General features: G+C 44.7%; 1 protein-coding gene across 2 annotated transcripts in view; it reads right to left on the bottom strand.

Annotated features, from left to right (window-relative positions):
- The window catches only part of SCML4 (Scm polycomb group protein like 4), a 56727-nt gene that overhangs the window by 18389 nt on the left and 14752 nt on the right, over positions 1-23586 (bottom strand). For both annotated transcript variants that reach the window (XM_031610939.2, XM_090135915.1), the window contains exons 3-6: positions 18777-18985; positions 15214-15343; positions 12934-13134; positions 9479-9673 (exon numbers count right to left, since the gene is read on the bottom strand). In XM_031610939.2, the coding sequence (XP_031466799.2) occupies positions 9479-9673; positions 12934-13134; positions 15214-15343; positions 18777-18977 (727 nt within the window). In that variant the 5' untranslated portion in view covers positions 18978-18985. The remainder of the gene's footprint in view (positions 1-9478; positions 9674-12933; positions 13135-15213; positions 15344-18776; positions 18986-23586) is intronic.

Raw genomic sequence — 23586 nt, 5'->3', positions numbered from 1 at the left:
GGAATCATACTTTGGTGTTATTTCAAAACCTGCACCTCCACCACCTGCAATCCTCTACCACATGTATTTACTCAAATTATATTCCCCTTTAGCTTGTTTTCCTTGCAGACTTTTTTCCTTTTTTCTTTTCTTTTTCTTTTTTTTTTCTCCCCCTTTCCTTCCTTCCTTCCTTCCTTCCTTCCTTCCTTCCTTCCTTCCTTCCTTCCTTCCTTCCTTCCTTCCTTCCTTCCTTCCTTCCTTCCTTCCTTCCTTCCTTCCTTCCTTCCTTCCTTCCTTCCTTCCTTCCTTCCTTCCTTCCTTCCTTCCTTCCTTCCTTTCTTTCTTTCTTTCTTCCTTCCTTCCTTTCTTTCTTTCTTTCTTCCTTTCTTTCTTTCTTTCTTTCTTTCTTTCTTTCTTTCTTTCTTTCTTTCTTTCTTTCTTTCTTTCTTTCTTTCTTTCTTTCTTTCTTTCTTTCTTTCTTTCTTTCTTTCTTTCTTTCTTTCTTTCTTTCTTTCTCTCTCTTTCTTTCTTTCTTTCTCTCTCTTTCTTTCTTTCTCTCTTTCTTTCTTTCTTTCTCTCTCTCTTTCTTTCTTTCTCTCTCTCTCTCTCTCTCTCTCTCTCTCTCTGTCTCTCTTTCCTTTCTTTTTCCTTCACTCCCACTCTTCATTTTTGTTATCTTGTCTCTATTCCCCATATTACTTAGAGATGGGTTTTGCCCTTTGACACTTCCCTGCACCTTTTTAAGTGCTACCATTTATTTTCCATAATGGGTTGACCATCTGTGAACTCAATATTTTAAGCAGTATGATATCATAGCTTCCCCAGACCTCTCTTCTCCTTCCATCAGGGCCAGCCTTGTGTCATCTCCCAGTCATTTTGAGAGGAGCCAACCACAGCGACAAAATCTCCTCAAAAGACTCCTCACACATTTTGGCTTTCCCCTATATTTTGCATGCCCCAGTCCTGGCTCAGCTCCCTGCACACTGATGGGTGCTGGTGGGAAGCAAGAAAGGACAGCTTTGTGCAGAGTCCTACTGGCCAGCATCATGAATTTTGTTTCCACCCTTCTCTTTAGCCTATTGATTTCCCTCTGCCAAGAAGAGGGTATCTCACTCCAGTGTTTCTCCAGAGAAACCACCACATTTTTCTGTTTCTCATCTACAGATTCTGAATATCTGCATTTCTTTTCCTCTTGCTAAGACTGGTGGAAGCACAGCCTTATGGCCTGTACAACTCTTTCACCACACTACGCACTCCTGCCTTTTTTTCTTTAACAACAACACTTGGCACAAGTGACCAACACTTTGGATCCATGTAAGTTCATTGAGGATTTCCCCTATTTTTGTCTAATGACTTCAGTTAGCAAGGTGCACATCTCAGCCTTCATGTAATGGCAAATAAAGTGTGAAAAACACAGAAAACAAATGCAGAAATGCAGAGAAAAACACTCCAAGTGAGTTTAGCCATCAGTTCCATCTGGGGCAAGTTAGAGAGGGAGAGAGCAGAGTTGTAAACAGTATTAAACATTGCGAAGATATGCCTTGGTTCTGAACCGCTATCTTCTGTTTTAACATCAGCTCTTTAAAGATTAAAAAGATATCTTTTCCTGTGCCTGCCAAGCAGCCTCACATATTTTCACCCTGTCAGAAAAAGACCATGCACCTTATCTGCTGTGTAGCTTGAGCCTACTTGCCTCCATCTGCAGATAAGAGCTTCCCATGATGGATTAAGGCTTTTCTGGTCATCCTGCTGTGATTTACTCTGGGATAACAGTACAGCCCTTTCCTTTTAGCTCCACTGGCTGTTCAGACATGCAGTGTGATGAGAATACATTGTCACCCCTTAGCAGGTGCTTCTACAGTGCACAAACACCACAGGTAACTCTGCCACAGTTATAGGAGCACACAGTTCACACAGCTGCACCCACAAGGGAAGGAAGGGGGTTATTCTTAAGTCAGAACATGAAGGTATACATAAGGCTCATCTGATTGTGGTTATATGTACTGTGAACAGAGAAACCATGGTCACAACATGGAAATGAAAGCTGCCATGAGTTTTCAAAGGCTCAATCTGAGGCTTTGCTGCACCATGCATCACCTTGCTGCACCCTCACTGTCCATTGAAATGCAAAATTCTTCAGGGAGTAGCTGCCAGTTAGCTAGCATCAGGATCTAAATGTTTTAGAGAATTTTGCAAAACGCAATGTTGCTCTGCTTACAAGACTTCAGCATAGATGATTTTTTTTTCCATTTTCCCCTGAGTGTTTGCAGTGCAGACAAGAGCTGCATCGTGTTTAATGCAGTAGAACCAGGAAATGAAACTGGCTGGGAACAGATCTACATGGCTTTATTGTCCAAAGTGAGTAAAAAGGGAGAGTAAATTTGCAAGCTAGCTGCTGACAAATAAATTAGATTTGATGATAAAAGGTGCTCGTGTGTATAAATTACCTAGAGATGATTTTTTTTAAAGTACTTGGGGATGACAGAATAAACATCTTGTGTTGCGACGGAGACATGTTAGCTCTATCTCACAGTGCAGGCAAATTGCTTAAGTACTGAATACCCATGAGTGAAGGTGAATTCAGTGATATATGGACTCAGCTGTTGGCAAAGTGTTCCCTTCATCTCTTCCTCCCGATTTCAGACCCCGTCTCCCTCGCCTTTATGTTACACCAAGCCACACATCTTGGAAAGAGGATTTCTCAGTGTTGCAACATTCTGTGCCTTATTAGTGTAGCAATATTCTCCGCAGGCAGAGACAGTAGGCTGCCATCCACCTGTTCTGCCTCCAGCTTCCAGCAGCACTCAGGTGCTTTTCTTTTCTACCCACGTAGTTTTCAGTGTAGCCTTTATGCTTATTAATCAGCATTGATAAAAGTCACAAAAAGCTGTGTGTAGAATAGATTGTATGAAAACAACTGTGTTATTTGGAAATTGCAGCACATTATGTACTGGCATTCTCTACAGATAAAGTGCTGAATGCATTTCTGTTGTTATCACCGTGATAAATCTCCCTGCACTATACTGACTTCAAATATTTAACAGTGATGTTTTTCTCTGAAAAACAAATTATTTGAGACACATCACATGAAGTGTCTACAGCAAAGCATAGTAACTGCAAAACAAGCTGTGTTTGCCTGTTAATAACTGATAAACTCATTCAGTGATCAGATGGAGCACTGGATCTGTGTATGTGTCCATACACAGGTATAAGATCTTTCATGAAATCTGCACTTCATTTCTCTCTGCCTAATGCTCAGATGGACTTTCTGGTATTTCTGATAGCGTTTTTTTTCTGTGATATGAACACAACATGGCTTGGACCTGACGTCTTGCTTCTCCTTCACCAATCCATAGAGAAGCCCACCATAAGCATTATATGCTTTATGATTCCCCAACCCACATTTGCACTTTTTTCAGTGAGGTGGAGATTCATTCCCATGCCCATTTCCCAGCTTTGCTGCCCATCACCTTGCATCTTCCCCTTCTCACTGCTGCCCACAGCCTGCACCGTTTGAACACCAACACCCAACTGTGTGTCCCCCTGCATTTTGCTGCAGAGTTTCCCTTACTGGCTTTAATCTCCTGTTCCGCGTTCATTTTGCCGACAGATGAATGTTCTTCAAGCAAATGCTGAATATTCTTACTCTCTGAAAGGCACTTTGATGTACTCTGTATAATTACTGCTAACAAATAATTCCTGGTTAGTACCAATGAGGGGAGAGAACTGAGCCCAACAAATCTTAAGAAAAATTGGGTGGTTTATTTTCGTGGGACTGGAAATGCAGTTGTATGGAGGTTTCCATTTATTTGTTAGCAAAATGGAAAAGGAAAGACTGAAATAGAAAATAAATGAAGACAGATAAAGGAAGAAGAGCCTTTTAAGCTTTTAATCTAAAGGGTTAAAAAAGAGGGCAACATGGGAGAGGAGAAAAACATCCAAGCAAAAATTCAGAAGGCTCTTTGAAAAATAAAATGAAAACCTGCTATAGAACCTGTCCAATGAAAACAGCTTAGGCACTTGTCCTCCTTCCCCTCAGTTCTGTCCTCTTTCCAGGGATGTCAACCTGCCCCAATGCGAGCAGCCCTGGGAGTGAGGGAACCCACAGCACACGGTGCCCTTCATGTTCTCCGCAGTCATGGAACACATGGAACAGCTTGAACTGACACAAAGTCATGATCTTGAGGATAATCCTTATCCTCTCAGGAGCAATGAGAAATCAGTTGTGTCCCACTGGTAATGCACTCTAAGTTGGGGTGGGTGGAGGTTTTGTCACTATTGGCTGTAGCGATGCCTGTCATTCTGACTGCATAAAATATGGACATGATGGATAACAGATATTTGTATCAATATTTAAAAAGTTTAGTAATGGAAATGCCTGTTTCAACCTTCACTTAAACCTTTTAAAATCAAGGACTGCACTCCTAACTTCAGATATCTCCTGAAGGAATAATACAGCTCTGCATCTAAAACATAGCTAAAAATGCACCTGAAGCTAAAACCAAGTTGCAATCATGTTTTATCTGATTAGGACTCTCAAAAGGTGTCTGTGCTTCTTCCATGTGATGGAGCATATAAGGCTTGAATTCAATGCTTGTGCCCAGCAGTACTTTTTCTGTAGTAGACATCACCTCATCCATTATGCTTCACACAGTTATGCCCATCATTTTATCCACATGCCTTATGCATATCTTTTAATACAGTAAAAAACATGTTTTTCCCTTTTTTTAAATTCCACTTCATATCCTAGCTCCATACTCAAGAAGAAATGAAGAAACTGCTTCTTTGGTGCCATTGACAGACACAACTAAAACTCTTCATTTTTTTTTTTTGCAGCAGTAAAAAAAATACATTAAAGCAATTTTCTTTTGCCTTTTGTCAACATATCTGGTATGGCTACTGATGGCACTCTAGTGATTGTTGGTAAAAAAAGAAGGACTTATAAAATTAATACAAGATGATGCAAATTGCCACCGGCAACTCGCATTTGATGAAATATCACTGCATTGTACATCAAGAAAAATTATTTGTGAAAGCTTTAAAAATGGATAATGTCATGCGAATTGTCATCAAAGCTGTCAATTTATTAAAGTTCAAGAGACTGAATCATCACCAATTCCAGGAGTTCCTTACAAGTGTGGATGCTGATTATGGGAATGTCATTTACTTTTCGTAAGGAAGGTGGCTAAGTTGAGATAAAATGCTAAAATTTGTTATGATTTGTGAAATGAAATGATGTCCTTTATGGAATCAAAAGTAAAATTTGTGCCAGAATGTGAAGATTAAAAATGGCTCACAGATACAGCATTTTTGGTGGAAAGGTGCCTTTTAACTCAGATCATTCTTCGATTCAATGATTCTGTGATTTGATCACACATTTAAATGAGTTAAACCTGCATCTTCAAGTTGAAAATCAACTTATTTATGCTACATTTCAAACCAAAACAACATTTGAAATGAAACTTAAGTTATGACAATCTCAAGTTGTGGCAAATAATGTTATGCCTTTTGATATATTGGCTAAACACAGTCCTGTGAACAGCGAAAGATCTGAAGCTGTGCTTTCCATTTTGGTAAAAGAATTTGAGAATAGGTCTCAAGATTTAAAAAAAAATCATCAATGTTTTGGTATATTTGCAACTCCATTTTCAGTCAGTATAAATACATTACTTGTGAATTTTCAAATGGAATATATAGAGTTGTAATCAATCAAACATTCAGCTCAAAGAAAAATTTGGCCATATCTCTTTCCTAGGCTTTTATAAGCCCTTTCTTACTGGAGAAAAGTATCCCTCACTTCGCAATCGTGCCATATTCATGTTGTCATTTTTTGGCAGTACAAACTTTTGTGAAGAATTACTGTCAAGGATGAAGTACAGGAAGAGTAGTATTTCATAAAAACTCTCTGACAAACACTTTGAGAACTTAGAAAGAATCGCAGCCACTGCCATCAAACCAAACATTTACTCACTAATTTCACAAAAGCAAGGTCAAATATCTCAGTAGGTTTGTGCTTTTGTTGCTCTCTGTTTTTTTATGTTTCAATGAAAAAAATATATTAAAAATAGTTTTTTTACTTATATTCATTAACTGTATTATACATCTTATATGTGTCCCACGACAACTTCTGTTTGCTCAGTGTGGCCTAGGCAAGCCAAAAGGTTGGCACCCATGGATTAGTGGGCTGGTGATGATGGGTTGATAGTTGGACTAGATGATCTTAGGGGTCTTTTCCAACCTTAGTAATTTTGTGATTCTATGATTCTGTGTCTATGGAGGTACAACAGCCAGGAGGAAGAAGACTTGCCCTTGGCTGGCTGCTGGAGGAAGAGCCGATATTAAATTTGAGATTTCACCATGGCTGGATGGTTTGTGCTTCCTTCCTTAAGTCTGACCTTAGTATTTTATTTATTGTTTAAGGGATAATGTTCATGCCAGAGGAATATATGAGGCAATAAATGGCCTTTGCAGGTAATTAAATGCTGAAGAGATCCAAAGCTACTGATAGCCGTAAAAGCCATTTATTCTGCATGTGCTGTGAAGCCAGAAGTACCATCCCTCATAGTGTGCAACGAGACAAGATTAAACAAGCCACAGTACTTGAAAGGGGAAAGACAACATATTTCTTGTCCTCTCAGGGCTTGAAATTTCTGAGCTGCTGTTTATTTGGTGCTTTGAACAGTCAATATTGATCGTAATAATATGTAGTTTTCTATCATGTTATTCTTTTTCTTCTAGCAGTTTTAAAAGGGCTTTGCACATGGTGACAAGAACTGCTGCTGTTATTGGACAGACGCTCTGATAAAGGCACAGCAAAGAAGGGTGCCTTGCTCATGCAATCAATGGGAAAGTCTGGTAAACCCAGCTCCTGAATCTTAGCTTGGTGCTTTGCCTGCTGCTCATGCTCTCACAGTGCATATAGCATTTGTCAGACCATCTTTTCAGTATGTATACATAGGAGGGGTCCACCTTCTGACAAAAAAGTTGGTGATGTAGCAGAGTATCACTACATGCTGACTGCAGAGGGTGTAAATAGGGGCACTGAACAAGATCCCTGCCCCACTGGCTTCACATGCACGTTGCTCCAGCACACCTGAAGAATTATTTGCAGAGTTAAATGAGATTTTGTCTTTTTTAGCTGAAAATTCACTACTACTCCTATGGAAAATTTTAGGTGCAGGTCTGAGGTGCTTTGAACCCAGTTGCCATGGGGGCAGGTGATAGCTCAAGCATCACTATGATGCAGACCTGAGGCTGGGCATCTCCTGGACAAACCCCTGGGGCCCTACCATAGCTGCTTCCCACAAATTGTTCTCACAGATCCATATCACCTCACAGCTGCCAATACCATCCAGAAGACAGAGCAGCAGGGTGGGTTTGTTCCCAGATGTCCCAAGCTACTAACTCAGGTTGGATGGTAGGAAAAATTTCTTATCAGAGAGTTGAGGCATTGACACAGGCTGCCCAGGGATGTGGTGGAGTCACCATCCCTGGAGGTGTTCAAGGACCGTGTAGATGCCACACTGAGGGATATGATTAGCATGCACGGGGGGGGGGGGGCTGACTTTTGGACTAGATGATCTTAGTGGTCTCTTCCAACCTTAATGATTCTGTGATTCTGTGACTGTGGGAGGGGGACCAGGCAAGAGGCATTATTAACTCGAGCTCGGGAGGGTGATGCAGTGTCAGCAGGGCTGACTGCAGACAGGAGCTGTGGGTGCTAGCTCTGAGGCATGTCAACATCACTGTAAGTGATATACACATGCATCAACAAATCCCACCTGGCCCACGTGAGCCATTAACATCTGGCAGCTGGCTGCAAGCACAGGTGAGTAATGGCTCAGGGGCACGTGCTGCAGGGCAAGGTTAAAAGGTGGCTCCTGTATGGTGTAAGTGGATTAATATGACTGGACACGATGCAGGCCTCGCCTTTCACATCTGCCAGTGTAAATCAAGAGTAACTGCACCGAAGTCAATACATGTGTTAAATTCATTGGTACACAGAGGCTGAAAGGCGCGTGGTTTTAAAGAAAAGAACATCTCGATTATGAGCTGGAAATCAGACACAATGAAAAATGGGGCTGCTTTGCATGGCTTCCCGTGGTGCTTTATTATGGCCCTGCACCTTTCATGCAAGATCTGTCCCAATTGAGGCTCTCTCAGACCTGTCTGCACAAAGGCCTCCCATTGTCCTTCATTATCGCTACTGCAGAGAACACCTGTCCCTGCTTGGTGAAGCAGAGGGGCCTCTGTGCTGACCTCGTTGCAGAGAAATTCTGGCTTCAAGGGAGGAGGGAAGGAGATTTAGGCAATGCAACACCACTCAGAGGCTCAGGCTCCTGTGCTGTTGACTATAGCCTTTCATTATGAATAGGAACATTATTTATCTGCCTGCAACAAAAGCAGCCTCAGAATCTATCTCTTGGGGTCCAGTGCCACATTTTCCACACCTTGCAACCAATAATGCAACATAACCTGCTGGAGTCAAAAACAGGCAGCAGCCAGGCTGGGATAAGCTGTGAAGCATGTGTGATGGCAGAACCCGACTCTCAGCACTCTTATCTCAGCTCTCATTTCTGCAGTGAAATGGTGGAGGGAGAGATGTTCAGGGTGTGTCAGCCATGGCAGAAACTCTGAAGCCTTTCATCACATACAGCCTCACCATGCAAAAACAAAAGCAAAACCAAATGTAAATGCAAATGCAAAGACAGAGTGAGCTACACTCTGTTTTACGGAAATCCCTTCACCCCTCAGAAACATTCAGATTGCTAAAAATGCCTTATTTCGGAGGAAAATTATATTGCTTTTCAGGGTCAGCTCCTTCTTTTCTTTCCATTATGTTTAAGAGTAGCAGCTGGATTTCTCCACACCGAAATGTTTGTGCCCCGTGTGCACACCCCACTCTCAGCTTTAGTGTACCAAGTACACCCCCCTTCAATTATTCCTGGCAAACAAGCAATTTGTGGAATGAACTTGTGGACATGAAAACACCTTCCTCTCATTGTAGACATGAAAACATGTAATTGAGTGCATAAGAGAGTGTGCTCCCTTGGTACCCATATCACTGTTAATGAAAAGCAGCAAAATAATTTAAGTTGGAGTGGTCCTGCAATGAAACCATAACTTTGGACCTCTCTTTCAATTCCTTTGAGACTTGTACCCCAGGGCCAGATATGGTTGAGGAGGCCAAAATTTATGGGAGAAAACCAGTAGAAACAGGGACAACGGAGATACACAATCCTTGTTTCTTCAGAAAGAGAGATTAAAGAGGCATAAAACAATCATAAAATTGTGCCTGTCAGTGTTGAGGCTTCTCAACACAGTGGTTCTCAGCTGAGAGCTTCCTCTATAGCCACCAGGAAAGACACTGCGTATCTGTGTGCTGCTTCCCTCTGGAAAGATCTCCCAGGGACCTGCACTGCTCAAGCATATCACTAGCATATCTAGCCATCTCTTCAGCACTATTAAGCCCAGAGCATACATTGACAGGACAGCCTACCTGCCTCGATACGTCTGTCCTCGTACACCTCCACACTTTCTGACACGGTGCCGTACTGCTGGAAGGGCTGGTTGCTGAAAAGGTGCTCACACAGGAGGCTGCGGCACAACTTCTTCAGGAAACGCAGTACATATCCAATGCTGTTCACTGCCAGCAGGTTCAGGAGGTGCTGCTTCCCCTCAAAAAATGCTGAGACTGGAAAGCAAACAAGAGCGATTCAGTACCCAGCAAGGCATGGATGTTTATCACTTGGGAGCAGGGAAGAAGATTTCACACTAATATTTGTCTGCATGTCTTAAGCTATTTTACCCAGTCACCCCACCTGAAGTCCAAAACAGACTAAAAGAGCTTAAGGAGCTGAATTCATGTGACCCAGATTACTTTTCCCTGGGAACACTGAAAAATGCAGTCTGGCATGAATGGCAGTGCAAGGATATCTGAGAGAGGCATCCAACTGAAAACTGCTCTATATGATCAAAAGTAGGCAATTACTATGCAATTCCCAAAGTTCTGAAGAAAATGAGAAGATGAGAATTAAAGATGTGGCTGTGAACAGAATAAAAGGTACCGGGGTTCTGCTGAGGAGTGGTCTGCCTGACTAAATCAGGAATCTTTACTTAGTAGTATAACTGCACATATAGGCAAGGGAGGGGTGGTGGTGGTCTATCTGGTATTCCTTAACCCATGAGAAATCTTTCACTAAAGTGGAAATCACTATGTGTGAGAGGTGAGTAAGGAGAAGATTACAGGCTCTGCCAGCAGGACAGCCCTTGTGCTCAAGAAGAAAAGGCAATGGTCAACACTGGCACAAGAACCTGCTGCTGATGCTGGAAGCTGGAAAGTGTTTTCAATGGAGAAAAGGACAGAGATGGACTGGCTGATCTTGAAAATTGTAATAATAAGATTGGCTGGACATACAATACTAAGAGTAAAGGCTATTTATTTATTTATTTATTTATTCTGAGAAGCTCAACAGGATCTGATCAGAGGAGAAAAGATGAGACAAGCTCACCAGAGATGCCCATGAGCCACCCAGCTGACATATCAATGAAAAAGATAAATACATTTCCAGGAGATGTTGGAAAAACATGCCGAGATAGAGGAGGGATTGTCAAGTCCTGGTGAAACCTGCATTGATGTGGTGAGCACCAATAGGATGAGAACCGCTCTGTAGATTTACATCAAGGTGGAATTCAAAGGTGAGAGCAAAGAAATTAAAATTCCTGGGTGAAGCTTTCAAAGGAATATATTTAGCCAGAATTCAAAGAGTGCACAGGTCCTAGCCCCAGAGAGGTGGAGGGCTCACAGCAGACCCAGAGGACCAATTGTAGCAGGATACATTCAAGTGCCAACAAGTTTGCAGGGAGGTCTGTGTGATATGTCTGCCTGAACTTCACCACCTAGTCCTCCATTCTTCAGTCACTACTAATAAGTCTAGTCTTAGGCTCATTATCTTCAGAATGGCTTCCAAAATTTCCTGCTGGTTTGAGCTACCATATGGGATTGCAGTCCACACCTGACTGAGCAGTCATGAGCTGAGCCATAGAAAGATGATGACTGCCTGTGCTGCTGCCGGGATGGGAGAGAGCTGCAGTCTCAGAGCTCCACCATGACCAGAGGGCCATTATCCCTCCTGGGTGTCCAGAAGAGGTGAGAGGTTTGGGACAGTGTTGGCCAGGTGACTTTAACTTGGGTATGTGAGGCCAAGACAGCTCAGAGGAACTGAGAACAAAGCATTTGTCAGGCTTGTTGATGATGTGACCTTCCAGCTTGCAATGAAAACCATGCAGCACAGAACCAGGAAAAAACAATGAAGTTTTGCACTAAATTACTCCAGTCTCATGTGTCTTTGACCAAATCTGTGTCATTCTTAGCATACTTCCAAAGACTCCTAGAAAAAGCACACCTGTAGTTATGGAGCACATCGGAGAATTAGAGGAGTGGGAATGAAGCAGCACAGATGTACTGTTCTACACAGTGTGCAGTCCCTGTATAACTGCTACAACTGCTGGGGCTCACAGTGCTTGGCTTGACTTGCTGCAGCTCTTCAGAGAGTATTGTTCCCACACTCCCATCATTTCATTTCCACTGCACTCCCACGTGCCAAAACAATGTTGTGACACAAATCTCCTGAAGTGATTAAAAACAATTCCCTGTTCAGTCTGAGAGACAGGCCAAGGCCTCAGCGTGGGACATGAGAGGTCATCCAGACACAGTGAGAAGAATCACTCCAGAAACATGAGAAGCACCTGGGAAATTCCCTCTGATCTCTGGTTCTCTCTGATGTATTTGTTTAGAGATGCTCCATTGGAGGCTGCTGCAGGTCTTCTGCAGTTCCTGCAGCTGAGAGCAAATTCAGCTCTGGGCCTGCAGTTGGACATATCAAAAGCTGAACCCTGTGCACTTTCCTTCAGAGCAACATGTGAACCTCACACAGGGTTCCAGTGCTGCTCTTCATTGTACAAATGCATGAAAAGCTCAGCTACAGTTGTAGCTTGAGCAATGAGCAGTGAGCTCTGAAGCTAGCCCTGCTCCTACTCTGAGTTACTGCTCCAACACTCCTTACTAGCTCATCTCACTTTCATCGTATTGACACTGGTGCAGCAGTTCATTTTACACAAGCAGAAGTGATGCTCAAAGCTGCTTGCCACCCTGTTCATGTAAATGGGATAGCTAGGATGGGCAATGTTAGGGATCATGATTAGGCTTCTAGCGCTTTCCAGTTGTTCACAACTCACAGCATTACAAGATTGCTGAGGTGGCAGGTATCTCTGCATCCATTTGGTCCAATCCTTGCTTGAGTTTGGACACCCACAGCAGGGTGCCCAGGCCCATGTCCAGGTGGCTTTATAGACCCCTGAGGAAGAGACTCCACAGACTCTACGCAGTCTGTGCCAGCACTCCATCACTTGCACAGCACAGCACTGCTGTCTGGTGCTCAGAGAGAGCCTCCTGTGCTCCAGTTTGTGCCCACTGGTTCTTGCCTTGGCACTGGACACCACTGAAAAGAACGAAACTATGTGATCTTTGCACCTTCCCCCCAGGTATTTACAGACATTGATGAGATCCCCCTGAGCCTTCTCTTCTCCAGGCTGAGCAGGCCCAGCTCTCTCAGCCTCTCCTCACAGCAGAAGTGCCCCAATCCCTTCAGCATCTTGGTGCTGCTTTCCAACTGGGTGTCCTGGTGCCTGGGGCTGTTCCTCCCCAGGTGCAGCCTCGCACTTCTCCTTGCTGAACCCCACAGGTTCCTGTCAGTCCCTCTCTGTGCTGTGGGGTACCTCTGGGTGGCAGCATAGCCTCCAGCTGAGTTTGTTGTCATCTGTAAATTTAGTGGGGAGGCTCTCGACTCCATCAGCCAGAGTGTTCATGGAGTTGTTAAATGACTGAACCCAGTACTAACCCCTGGGGTACTCCACTTGCTACCAGCCTCCCACCCCTGCACAAAAATGCCATACCTGACACCATCTCTCCTCCATAGCCTTGCTTGATGAGTGAGAAGACAGTCTTTTGCTGAAGCGCACAGTCAATGCAAGCCTGAACAGCCTGCTGCAGGACTGAGGAAGGTCTCTCAGGCCCAAAGTGCTCTGGCAGTTGCTGCACTTTCTTTTGGTCGAGGTATGGCCCCAGATTAGCTTGTTTGTTGATGTAAATGCAGACTGTGGGCACAAAATCTCAACATGGTTATTACAAAAAGGCCCTCAGAGCACCCAGCAATTGCTAGCTTTATGTGTTTCTATTAATTTCATGAGCTCTTTCATTTGTGAATCAGTGCCATTTGTGATGATACAGTCAGGCTTCCCTCTGCTAATTACCCATTGCTGAAGTGAAGTTAGTGAAGCTTGGGCCTTTGCTCATAGTCACAGACAAGGACAAGCTGAGGTCAAGGAGTTCCCACAAATGACCTGTATGTGCCTAGGGTCTGGGCTTTGTGGAGTGTCCATGCACCCAGCTGGTGAGCAAAACAGGGGCCCAGGGGGTGAAGGATAGTAATGAGCCAAGGTGTTTCAGCAACAGCTAAACTCTACATTGAGGCATTTTGTTGTTTTTCTTCTTTCCGTGTGTTTTTTGGGCTGGTTCATGGAGATGCCCTTTGAGAAACATTGCCTTGATCTTAGTTTTATGAGACTTTGGCTCAAGCTTTGGCTTCTGGAGGGTGATTTCAGGAGGCTGATGCTGTGCTGCAGTGCTACACCATGGGCTGTGGGAGGTTCTTGACCCTCCATGTCCAATCCTTCCTGACCCCCTGTGTCCTGCATGCTGCACCACACCAACGGGACAGCTATTGCCTGCAGCACCAAGCCCATAAGGATCACAAAGGCACATCTGCAAGGGATGTGGTACAGTCCACGCAGTGGAGCAGGCAGTTTTTCTCAGTGCCATCAGGCTTGCTTGCAATAGCCAAAAAATCAGTGTTCTCCCTGTGCCTGTGTAAGCATCTTTAAGCCTGGCTGAGGCTAACCGCATCTCTGAGGCACAGAGCTGGTGCTGTGGTAACTACAGGCGACCGAGACACAGCCTGAAGTCAGGCTAAAGTGAGATGTATTATAATAGCTGGCTGAGTGCACTGGAGCTGTCATCTCTCAGACAATATAACATTATCCTCTGACAGAAATCAGATATGTGACAAAAAAACATCAAGCAATGCGGAGGACATGATGACAGCTGCGTAAAGTTGGAAATAATTTACAGTTTGCATTGCCATAATGAAAATCTAGTGAGACTGTCATAGCACACACTGCCACCACATCCCTCACCCAGCGGCAGAAGGGGCTCAAGCAGTATATCCTGGGTAAACAGGACCATAATAGCCATCGTAATTATTGTTACATGGCACCGTGCACCTTCAAAACGCCAAGCAAGCCAAGGCACAGTGCACCCAGGGACAGCAGCAGCATGCATGGGTTGCAGGATGCTGTCAGGTGAAGCTCACCAGGTGCCAAGCCTCACTGGTTTTGCTAGCTTGGGCCTGCCTCTGTCCCTTCATCCCTGCTCTGGCTGGAGCCTTCATGCACCAGCCGCATCTTGCAGTGCGGCACAGTGTGAGATGCTGCTTGGCACTCTGCAGCCTTCAGATGTGACAGGATAAATGAGAATAAAATATATTATCGTCGTCACCATGCTTAGTATCATTTTGCTACCAGAGCAGATGGAAAACTTCTCCTCTGTGCATCCCAGCTAAGAAATAATGGGATTTATATGTTTAGTTTAGAACCTAATGTTATCTAACCCATTTCTCTGTTCAAATCTCAGGGTATATCTACTGTCTGGTTGATTTTCTTCTCATTTACAACAGTTCAAGGCATTGACCTATGTTCCTTCTGCTCTGATAAGTAAGCAAAAAGGAGTAAGACTACCATCAGAAATGACAGGCTTGCTGTTGCTGTGAGCCACTGGGGTCTAGGTGCTGGTTAACTCCCTCTTTGCCCTTCTTTTCCCATAGAGGCAAGAGATATTCCCTGCTCACATGGTGTTGGGTCTGGTCATTGTGACACAGATGATGGGGACAGCATCAAGCATAAAATGGTGGTGTTCGTAGGATGCTGATGTCTGCATTTCAAGAAGAATGGGCCCAAGGTCTCTGCCAAACCTGGCGCTGTAAAGCATAGTCCTACAATCAGTCTGATCTGGAGAAGTCCCATTTTCATGAACTGTGCCTGCTCTGGAAAGCACAGAAGCTGGCTGCCAGCTGTGGGATCTGTTCACCCCCTTGCTGCAGCATGCTTCAGTCCACATACCTGTAAGAGCCTGTGGGGTGGTCGATTTGGGAACAGTGGCTGCATCCTGTGGGATTGAGCTCACATCAGGCTCTGGCGTGCTTCTTGGTGGAGAAATTGCTAGGGGAGTCATCAGGACGCGAGACTTCAGCTGCAAAAACAAACAAACAAACAAACAAACAAAAAATTGTGTGGGTAACAAAAACAAACACCAGGTATTCCAGTTTCATTCTACATGTACCCCTCCCCAGCAACTCCCACCTGGGAGCAATTTGCAGCCGCAGGCTGGGAGCTCTGCCCTGGCAGGAGGCAGGAGGCAGGAGCCTGCAGCCGAGCTGATTTGCAGCAGGCAGCAACACTTCCAGCTATGGGATGCAAATATTATGCCACCCATGGGGCAGTTATTTACACCTGAGCAAACTGGGCATAACACTCTAACAAATCAGAGCAATGGCATTTTACAACCTGTTTCATGTGCGTGTAAATAATTCCCAGTGATTCACAACAAGGGAGACATGGGTATTTTATCCACATCATACTTCAGGGCTAAATTCTGCTCTTGATTATGGGGGTGTAGAATTTCTGTGGATCCAGCGGCACCATGAGGCTCCTTTGGGTTGGCACCAGTGTAAATAAACTCAGACCATGGTCCATAGTGTGCTACTACCTGACAGTAAAAAACTGTTGCAGTTACACCCAGCAATCTTCATGACCCACAGCTTGTCTCTGAGAAGAAAAACAGTGTGAATTTACAGCACAACATCACTATGTATTTTAGGTAGAACTGAAGCCAGACCATTAGCTACAGACTGAAATCTCCAGTAGTCCTAATGGAAAATAGAGGTTATTTGGGATAAAGATTTATGTTGTCCGTGATTTATGTTTTCAACCATGTAAAACAAGCATTGCTATGTCAGTGTGACAGTAAGAATGGGAAATGGAGGAAGGGAGAGGGGAGGTTGCTGGGCCTACCACCACCAAAGGGACTTTTTTACTATTGAATCTTAGGGAGTTTGGGCCCTTCCTCAGGTATTGGCTTATCCCAGCAAGGGTTTCACTGTATGAGGATTTTAGGGTCTCTCTTACTTTCAGTAGCATGGTAGCTAGTACAGGGATGGTATCCATCAAAACAAACAAAACAGCTGTTTCACTTGCAACCTTGCTCTTTGTCCCTGTGCTCACAGCTCACTGGTCCCACACACAGGTTGGTGGTGGAGGCAGAGGTTTGTCAGTGCCCAGCAGCTTCTTCCACCTGGTACCTGGTACTGGGGGCACAGGCAGGATGCTGTTCAAGAGCAAAGAAAGAGAAGGCAAGTGTTGCCAACACTCAGCAGCTTGCAAGCTACCTACATTCTGTTGGTGTAGTGAGAGGTTTCCTGCAAATTTAATTGCAATGGTACGTGCTCTTCAGCCTTTGGGTACAGATAAATGCCATTTTTGTTTCGGGTAGAAGAGACTATGCCTTCATTTGATCAAAATTGAACAGTGCCTAATAACAAGAGACAGCACAGTAGTGAACATGGCTAAAATGCCTTCTGGGTACCGAAACCCACAGCAGTCCCTGTGTCTCACTAAGTGTTGATCTGGGTATTTAAATTAAAGGTGTCTTTTCTCGGACTGACTCTTCTCTATCAGAAGCTCAATCCACCAGCTGAATGAGAGCTGGACAGTAGAGAGCACGTGCTGATAGAAGTGAAAGAAGTGGTAAAAAAGAGAGAAAGAGTGATCAGGAAGACAGAGCAAATCTGCCAGAGCACTTTGGGAATTCCTTGCAGTAAGGCTTTCGAATGGCTTTTGAATACCAAATGCCATAGATTGACTGAGTACTGCACGAGATAAAAAAGGCAATGGTTGCTTTAGAACACATCGTACAACAACAGCTCTGGTCTTACTGACCATGGAAAAGGGACCAGAGAAAACAAACATGTCTGCTTGGCAAAGTCACTGTGCATTAGAGGCAGAGACCATGTGGGTTTTCATGTGGTTGATGCAGGCTGTGTGCTGATCTGAGTATTCAACCACCATGGGGTTGAATACCACAGGGGTGACTCTGGTGAGCCCTGGGGTTTCTGATATGCCCTGCACACCCACATGGAGCACTCAGCAGAGCTGGTATTATTGCCATCCTTTAGCAAAAACAGGGAGATGGGCAACAGTATTTCCCAGGTACAGTCCTCCCCCCTCCAGGTTCTGCTTCCTGTTACTTGGATGCCCTGTAGCACTGCACGCACCCTGCAGCAGCACTACTCCAGCAGTGCAAGGAGCTAGTGAAATTTTATAACTGAATCTGCAAAAAAGAATAAACAGGTGAGTGGAGAAAAGGGCTTTGCTCTGAGGTGAAGCATGATGACATGTCAGTTTAGGAAGACACAGACATTTGCTTTAATATCTATGAAAACAGGCAATGGGTCATCTGGTTATAAAGAGTATGTGATTAAAAATGTATGGTATTCACATCTTGGTCAAAAAAAAATTAAATCTAGGCTGTAAATTCCTAGTTTGCTAAAAATTCAGAAGTATTTTTCCATCTGCTCTGTAATAATTTGGCTATCTGGTTGCTATAAAGAATTTGGTTGCCTGCCACTTGACCATAGTCATTTTTAAAAATGCATTTAAATCTCATGACATCTGAAAGTTGTACAATTAGCAAGCTAATTAAATCAAGCTCGAGTTCCCCATCAAAAAGGCAATCTTTGACTCATGCTCAGACAGAGCATCTCGCTTCAGCTGAGTGCACTGCATACAAAGGCTACTCCCAGAAAATGTTTCTGTGGTGTACAAATCCTGCAATGTAAAACAATAGCATGGGGCCAGACACCTCGGGGTACAGACCTTAGAACACTGAGCCATCAATTGTAATGGCATTTCTTGCTGCTAGCTACCACTCCCCAGGGAATAACATCATCTCGATGGCAGTGCCCAGCTACCCTGACACTGTGATCCAAAGCACAAGCCATGGCAGCACCACAGCAAATCTGAGCCTTCCTCTCTGATTCTCCCGTGCACAGACTGGTGTTGGGCAAAAGGCTCTCTCACAGGAGGAGGGGTGTGATTGGTGTGGAGCAGAATGTGCTACCAACATGTATTTTCACGTTACAGATTCATTGCAAATGGAAAGACAGGCTGCTGACACACCGTGCACAAGGTCAGAGTGAGATCTGGCAAACCACTCAGGGCTCCGTTTCACCACATCTCCACAGTGTTATTACATCAGAATTGAACAGTTTTAATCTAAAGAGCCTACAAGTGACCCAGCGTCACTGATAACAGCATTGGTAACTACAAGTGACTAAAGTAAATCAGTTCAGATGTTTCCATCCTGAAGTTTTAACTTAATACTGACGTAAACAATACTTTCTCAGTATTTCCATATGCCATGTCTTAAAAAAAAAAAAAAAAAAAACAAACTAGAAACATTCTATTTTTTTTTAATAGGGTGGAAGAGGAAATGGCTCTTCTTTCTCTCTCCACCCAACATTTGCACAAAGTTTCCTCCTTTCCTGCATTTCCCCTGAAATCTTTTAGGACAAAACTTATTACAAACAACAGGAGGGGAAGAAGGAGTGTGAAAAACACATATCTACCTTGTGTCCGGGCTTCCTCCCTCTCTTCTTTGGGATCTTTACGACCGGTAGAGCCCCGCTGGGTGCAGAGAATAGGCTCTGGACGGTCACCTTGATGGGTGCAGGCTGCAACGGGGGCCGGCCTCGCTTCCTCCCTGCGATGCGGGGGGATGGCATGGCTGCGGGGTCCTGGAGGGTGGGCAGGGGCGGAGAGTGGCTCATCCCAGGAGCTGTAGGTCAGCCAGGAGCGGGAAGAAAGAAGAAAAGAGCTTTCTACTCAGTTTTTCGTTTCGTGGCTTTTCGTCAGCACACCGAGCAGTAGCACATTTTCTCACATCGTCATTTTGTCTTTTACTGTGGACCACAAAGCAACAACAAATATGCTACAGGCATCCACTCACTGTGTAATTCATCAACCACATTCAACTCTGCTGCTCCAAAAGGAGACCAGTCCCCAGATATGCCCGTTCTTCCCGCTGACCGCGAGTACGGGGAAGGGAACTGCACCAGGTGGCAAGGTCTCTATTACAGGCGGCCAACAGTGAATCCCACAGTGATGTCCTTACCCTGCATCCTGCAGATGAGCTGATGAAGGCGCTTTCTTGCACTCATTAGGATCACTGAGCGCTTTCCCATGGCCTTTAAAAAGCACCTCAGTGTCTCTGTTGAGTCCTCATTTTGCCCGTGTCAGAGATTTGGTGACCAACTGGCTCAAGTGGTGAGCAACTCACTCTATGCTGAACGTTTCCACCCTGCTTTCAGTGAGATACCCTCCTGCAGTCCCTGCCAATTTTTTTACAACCCACTGATTCTGCAGCTCCTTCCTCACCTTGGAAGTACTTGCCCACATCAAACAGGCCTCCCTTCATCTCACAAAGCGCAGCACTCCTGAATAGAGAGGCAGAGCTGGACCGCCAGGCTGCCGGCACAAAGTAGGAGGATTGCCAAACATTTACTCTCTGCAATTTTATAGCATCTGTTACCACGCATGCTAGTAGTGGGCTTTTGGATGTACTCCATCAAAAGCTGTTATTTCATCACAACTTCGTGCAGCTGATGAAGTTGAACAGGGGTAATGGAGTGGAATCTGGCCCATTTCCCTCTGTCCAAGTTTTAATAAAGAAAACAAATATACAACCATACACAGAGAATCAAGGGAACACACAGCGTTCTTCATAGCTTCTGGCAAGGGTCATGTGCTAACAAAGGTCAATAAAAAACCCATGCAGAAATAGCTTTTTGAATGTTGTTTTTTGCAGGCATCTGCTTTCCTGAGCGTGGGCAGAATGCTAACCCTGGCCCCAGCCGGCATACATTGCTAGGCATAAGGGCATAAGCAATTCTCATGCTTTTCTGATAAGCCTTGCTACGGCTGACGTTTTCAATTTCATGCTCCCCCAGGCCAGTGATAACAGAAGACTCCTTGCTTTACATTTTTACAGAGCTGACTCCTGGCCCTCTCGCTTATGGAGAAAAGCCTGAAGATGTGGTCCCAGCACATCCTGGATGCTCAAAAGAAACAGAGAGCAAGCAGAGGTTTGTTCATTACTATGAACAACTACAGATTTCTGCAAAATCTACAAACTACAAATTCAAATCTGGTAATTTCAGAAGCCGGAATGATCAGACTGAGCAGAGCTGACGTTCATTGCTGGCAATGAAATGGGGCTGTGCTACTGCGTGGTGCGAAGGGGCAGCCTGGTGAGGAGTGTCTGCTGCTGGGGATCCCCTGCATCAGGGGTAAATAGGTTCTGCCTGGTCAGAACTTGGAAAGCATGGCTCACAGACAGCCAGCTCTCTCCTCTGGTCTTACCCACTCTGCAGTTTACAGAATCAGTTGCTGGGCGAGCAAAAATAGAGAGATCCCAAGCCCAACCCCCAGTAAATTCATTTATTTGAAATATATTAGAAACAGATTTTTTAAATAACATTAGGGCTGTCTGCTCAGCTTAGGCAGATCTATTACATATACAGGAGTTATCATTTGAATATACAGTTTCCAGTCTTTAATGTAATTGCCTAAAACTGGGTGTATAGCATCAGGTCAGAGTGATGACAAAGCTGCCACCTTGGACCACACTGTCCAAGGACACCGTGGTTGCATCCTCCACTTATGCTCAACCAGCTCAGGAACCACCTGAAAGCCTACTGAAAATTCCTGATTTTTACTGAATAGAAGTCTGGTGTGTCTGTGGAGAGTGTAGTTTCAGGGTTAAAAGCATCAGGCTTACCACAGCAGGAGTCAAATGGAAGGACTGATTCTATCCTGAGCATCACTGCTTTCCTTCTGTCTACAGCAGCATGCATCCTCCTCCCTGTGGTGGAGTGACATCCTCTGGGTCTCTTCCCTCTCCCAGTGTCTCCAGGGTGCCATGTTACAGGGCAGGGGTCTGGGCTGGGTAGCAAAATGTGATGCTGGATGTGGCAGCTTGGCAGAGCCCAGGAGGAGCAGTGGTACCCACACCAGTGCCAGTCTGGGAGCCAGCAAGCCGTGAGACATGGGACATGGATCTCCACTGAACATTGCACTTTGCATTGCAGTTGCTGTGGTCTTGTTTGGTGGTGACAGATGGCTGGTGGCACCCCAGAACTCAGAGAAGTGACAGCCCCTGAAGCTGACCTAGAGAATTTCTTTGAATAAAATGTCACATTCTTTTTAGAACCAATGAGACATTAAACATGCGGCAGTCAGAAACACACTAGATATTAGCAGTCACTCTATTTTGTTCCCTGTCCTCTAAACTTGAGATGTGTGACACTGTCTATCAGCAAAACCTCTTAAGCCCCTTCCCACATGTGCTGGCATACAGGAGCCAACAGGACCATGCACAAAATAACCATGTGTAAAGTATTTGAGCTGATAAAACAAAGACAAAAAAACAGAGGCAGTATAGAAACTACTGTTACTGCACCAGTCATGACTTGGCTCTCCTTTCCTTTATGCTTCAGGAAATATAAGAACGTTTTTGGTGGCATTTACTGTGTTACACTGCTGCAGATGCTGGAAGACAAGTGTGCTCCCCAGCAGTGGGGAAACAGAATAATGGTGCTTGGCCCTCAGCTCAGCTCCTGCAAAGCTTGCTGTCTTGGGGAACTTGATGCCACTTAAGGGTGAATCCAAGGAAGAAAATTACAGGCTGTTAACAGACACCTCCCTGATTCGGGGAATAGCTGTGGCACAAATAATTGGGGACGGTATGTGGGGAAGAAAATCTGCAGCTCTTTGCCCTGTCCTTGTACACTTCCTAAGGCAGAAGCTTTGGACAGCCCTCACCATGGTGATGCTTCAGACTGACCCGAGTCTACCACTTTCCTTTCCTCAGTTTAAAATAACAGCAGGAAACTGTTTTACATGTATAGCTTCTCTTCATTTAATGAGAGCTAGGCACAGAGTAACCTTCCCTTATCCTCACAAACGATATGGTCTGCTGATTTTATTTCCAGCCCTGCCTCCCACGTTGCCCCTTCAGGTGCCGGAGAGCAGGCACAGAGAGGGGAATGCTGCAGGAAGAGTGATGCCTTGCCCATCTGGCCAGCCAGGGATATGTGGAGACCCCAAGCAGCTCCACATGCACAGCAGGACGTTTCCAAAAACCCATGCTTTGCGTCATGCTTGCCCTGCATCATGTGTTGGTATATTTGCTCTGTAACTGGCCACACTGTGCTGGTGGATGCAGCTGATAGCAGAGGGAGCTACAGTGTATTTCCTCCTAAGCTGAGGATTTTTGATGGACTGTAAGGATCTGTTCTTAATAAAAACAAATGCCTGTAATAAATGCAGCTTTTAACCTACGCTCCAGTAACTGCAAGGGAGTAAAAATATCACATAAAATTTTATATCAGTAATTCCAGATCATGATCATTTAAATTTGGCTTACACCAGGTCTTACGCAAAGCCGTGCATGGACTGGCACAGAGATAATGCATAGGGAACGAGGGAACTGTGCACGTGTTAATCCAAAGCAAGGTGCAGAAGTGAGTTGAGCAGGAAAGGTGTCAGTTTCACAGCAGCTGAAGGAGAATCCCCTTCATTCCCAGTGCAGTCATTGGTCCCAGTTGTAGGGATCCAGGAATCCCAGGTCCTGGAATTCCTGCCAGCACCTGCAGCCCTGCCTTTGACTCTTGCCTTCGACTCTTGCCTTCTGCACATCTCCCATACCTACATTACCAATGTCTGTGTGCAGAAAAGATAAACTTCTCATAAGCTTGTGTGGACTTCCTTTAGCTGTTGTTCAGGAAAGCACAGTCTGCAGGGGAATACTGCGTTATTAAATGGAAGGAAGGTGATATTCTTCAGCCAGTAACAGGACTGTTTTTCCTATCTTCCCTACATGCAGCTGGGCTGCCCTTGCACAGTGACCATCTGGAGATGATAGCCTGTGCAGTGGGTGAGTGATGAAAAGCATTGCTTGAGCTGGAAGGAAAGCTTACACCTGTGTGCTCTTCGTAGATAGTATTTGGGGACCTGAGGCACTACACTTCTCTTAATTGTGAAAATCAAAACAGCACAGCTTCATACATGAGAGGTCTCTAATGAAGCAGGCAGTAGGATTTTTTTGCAAATAAAGGCATTGAAACCAATATTGTCTTCCTGTCAGGATGTGGTTGCCTAATGTCACTGTATGGATGGCACTCATCTCACCACCACTTTAAGAAAGAACAAGATAATGTCCAGCTGTGGCATGAAGTTCTTTAAGCGTGGCTTTCCTTTTTTCTTACAATGGCCTTGGGGACAGAAACGAGAGGAAACTGCTTCTTTGAAGGGCTGCCCTGCTCATTTTGACCAGAGAGAGAATTTCTATCTGTAAATCTTGAGACTGTTCAGTCAACA

The sequence above is a fragment of the Phasianus colchicus genome, chromosome 2 (assembly GCF_987193195.1).
Source record: "Phasianus colchicus chromosome 2, bPhaCol1.hap1.1, whole genome shotgun sequence".
Classification (NCBI taxonomy): domain Eukaryota; kingdom Metazoa; phylum Chordata; class Aves; order Galliformes; family Phasianidae; genus Phasianus; species Phasianus colchicus.
This window is presented reverse-complemented; position numbering and strand designations above follow the sequence as displayed.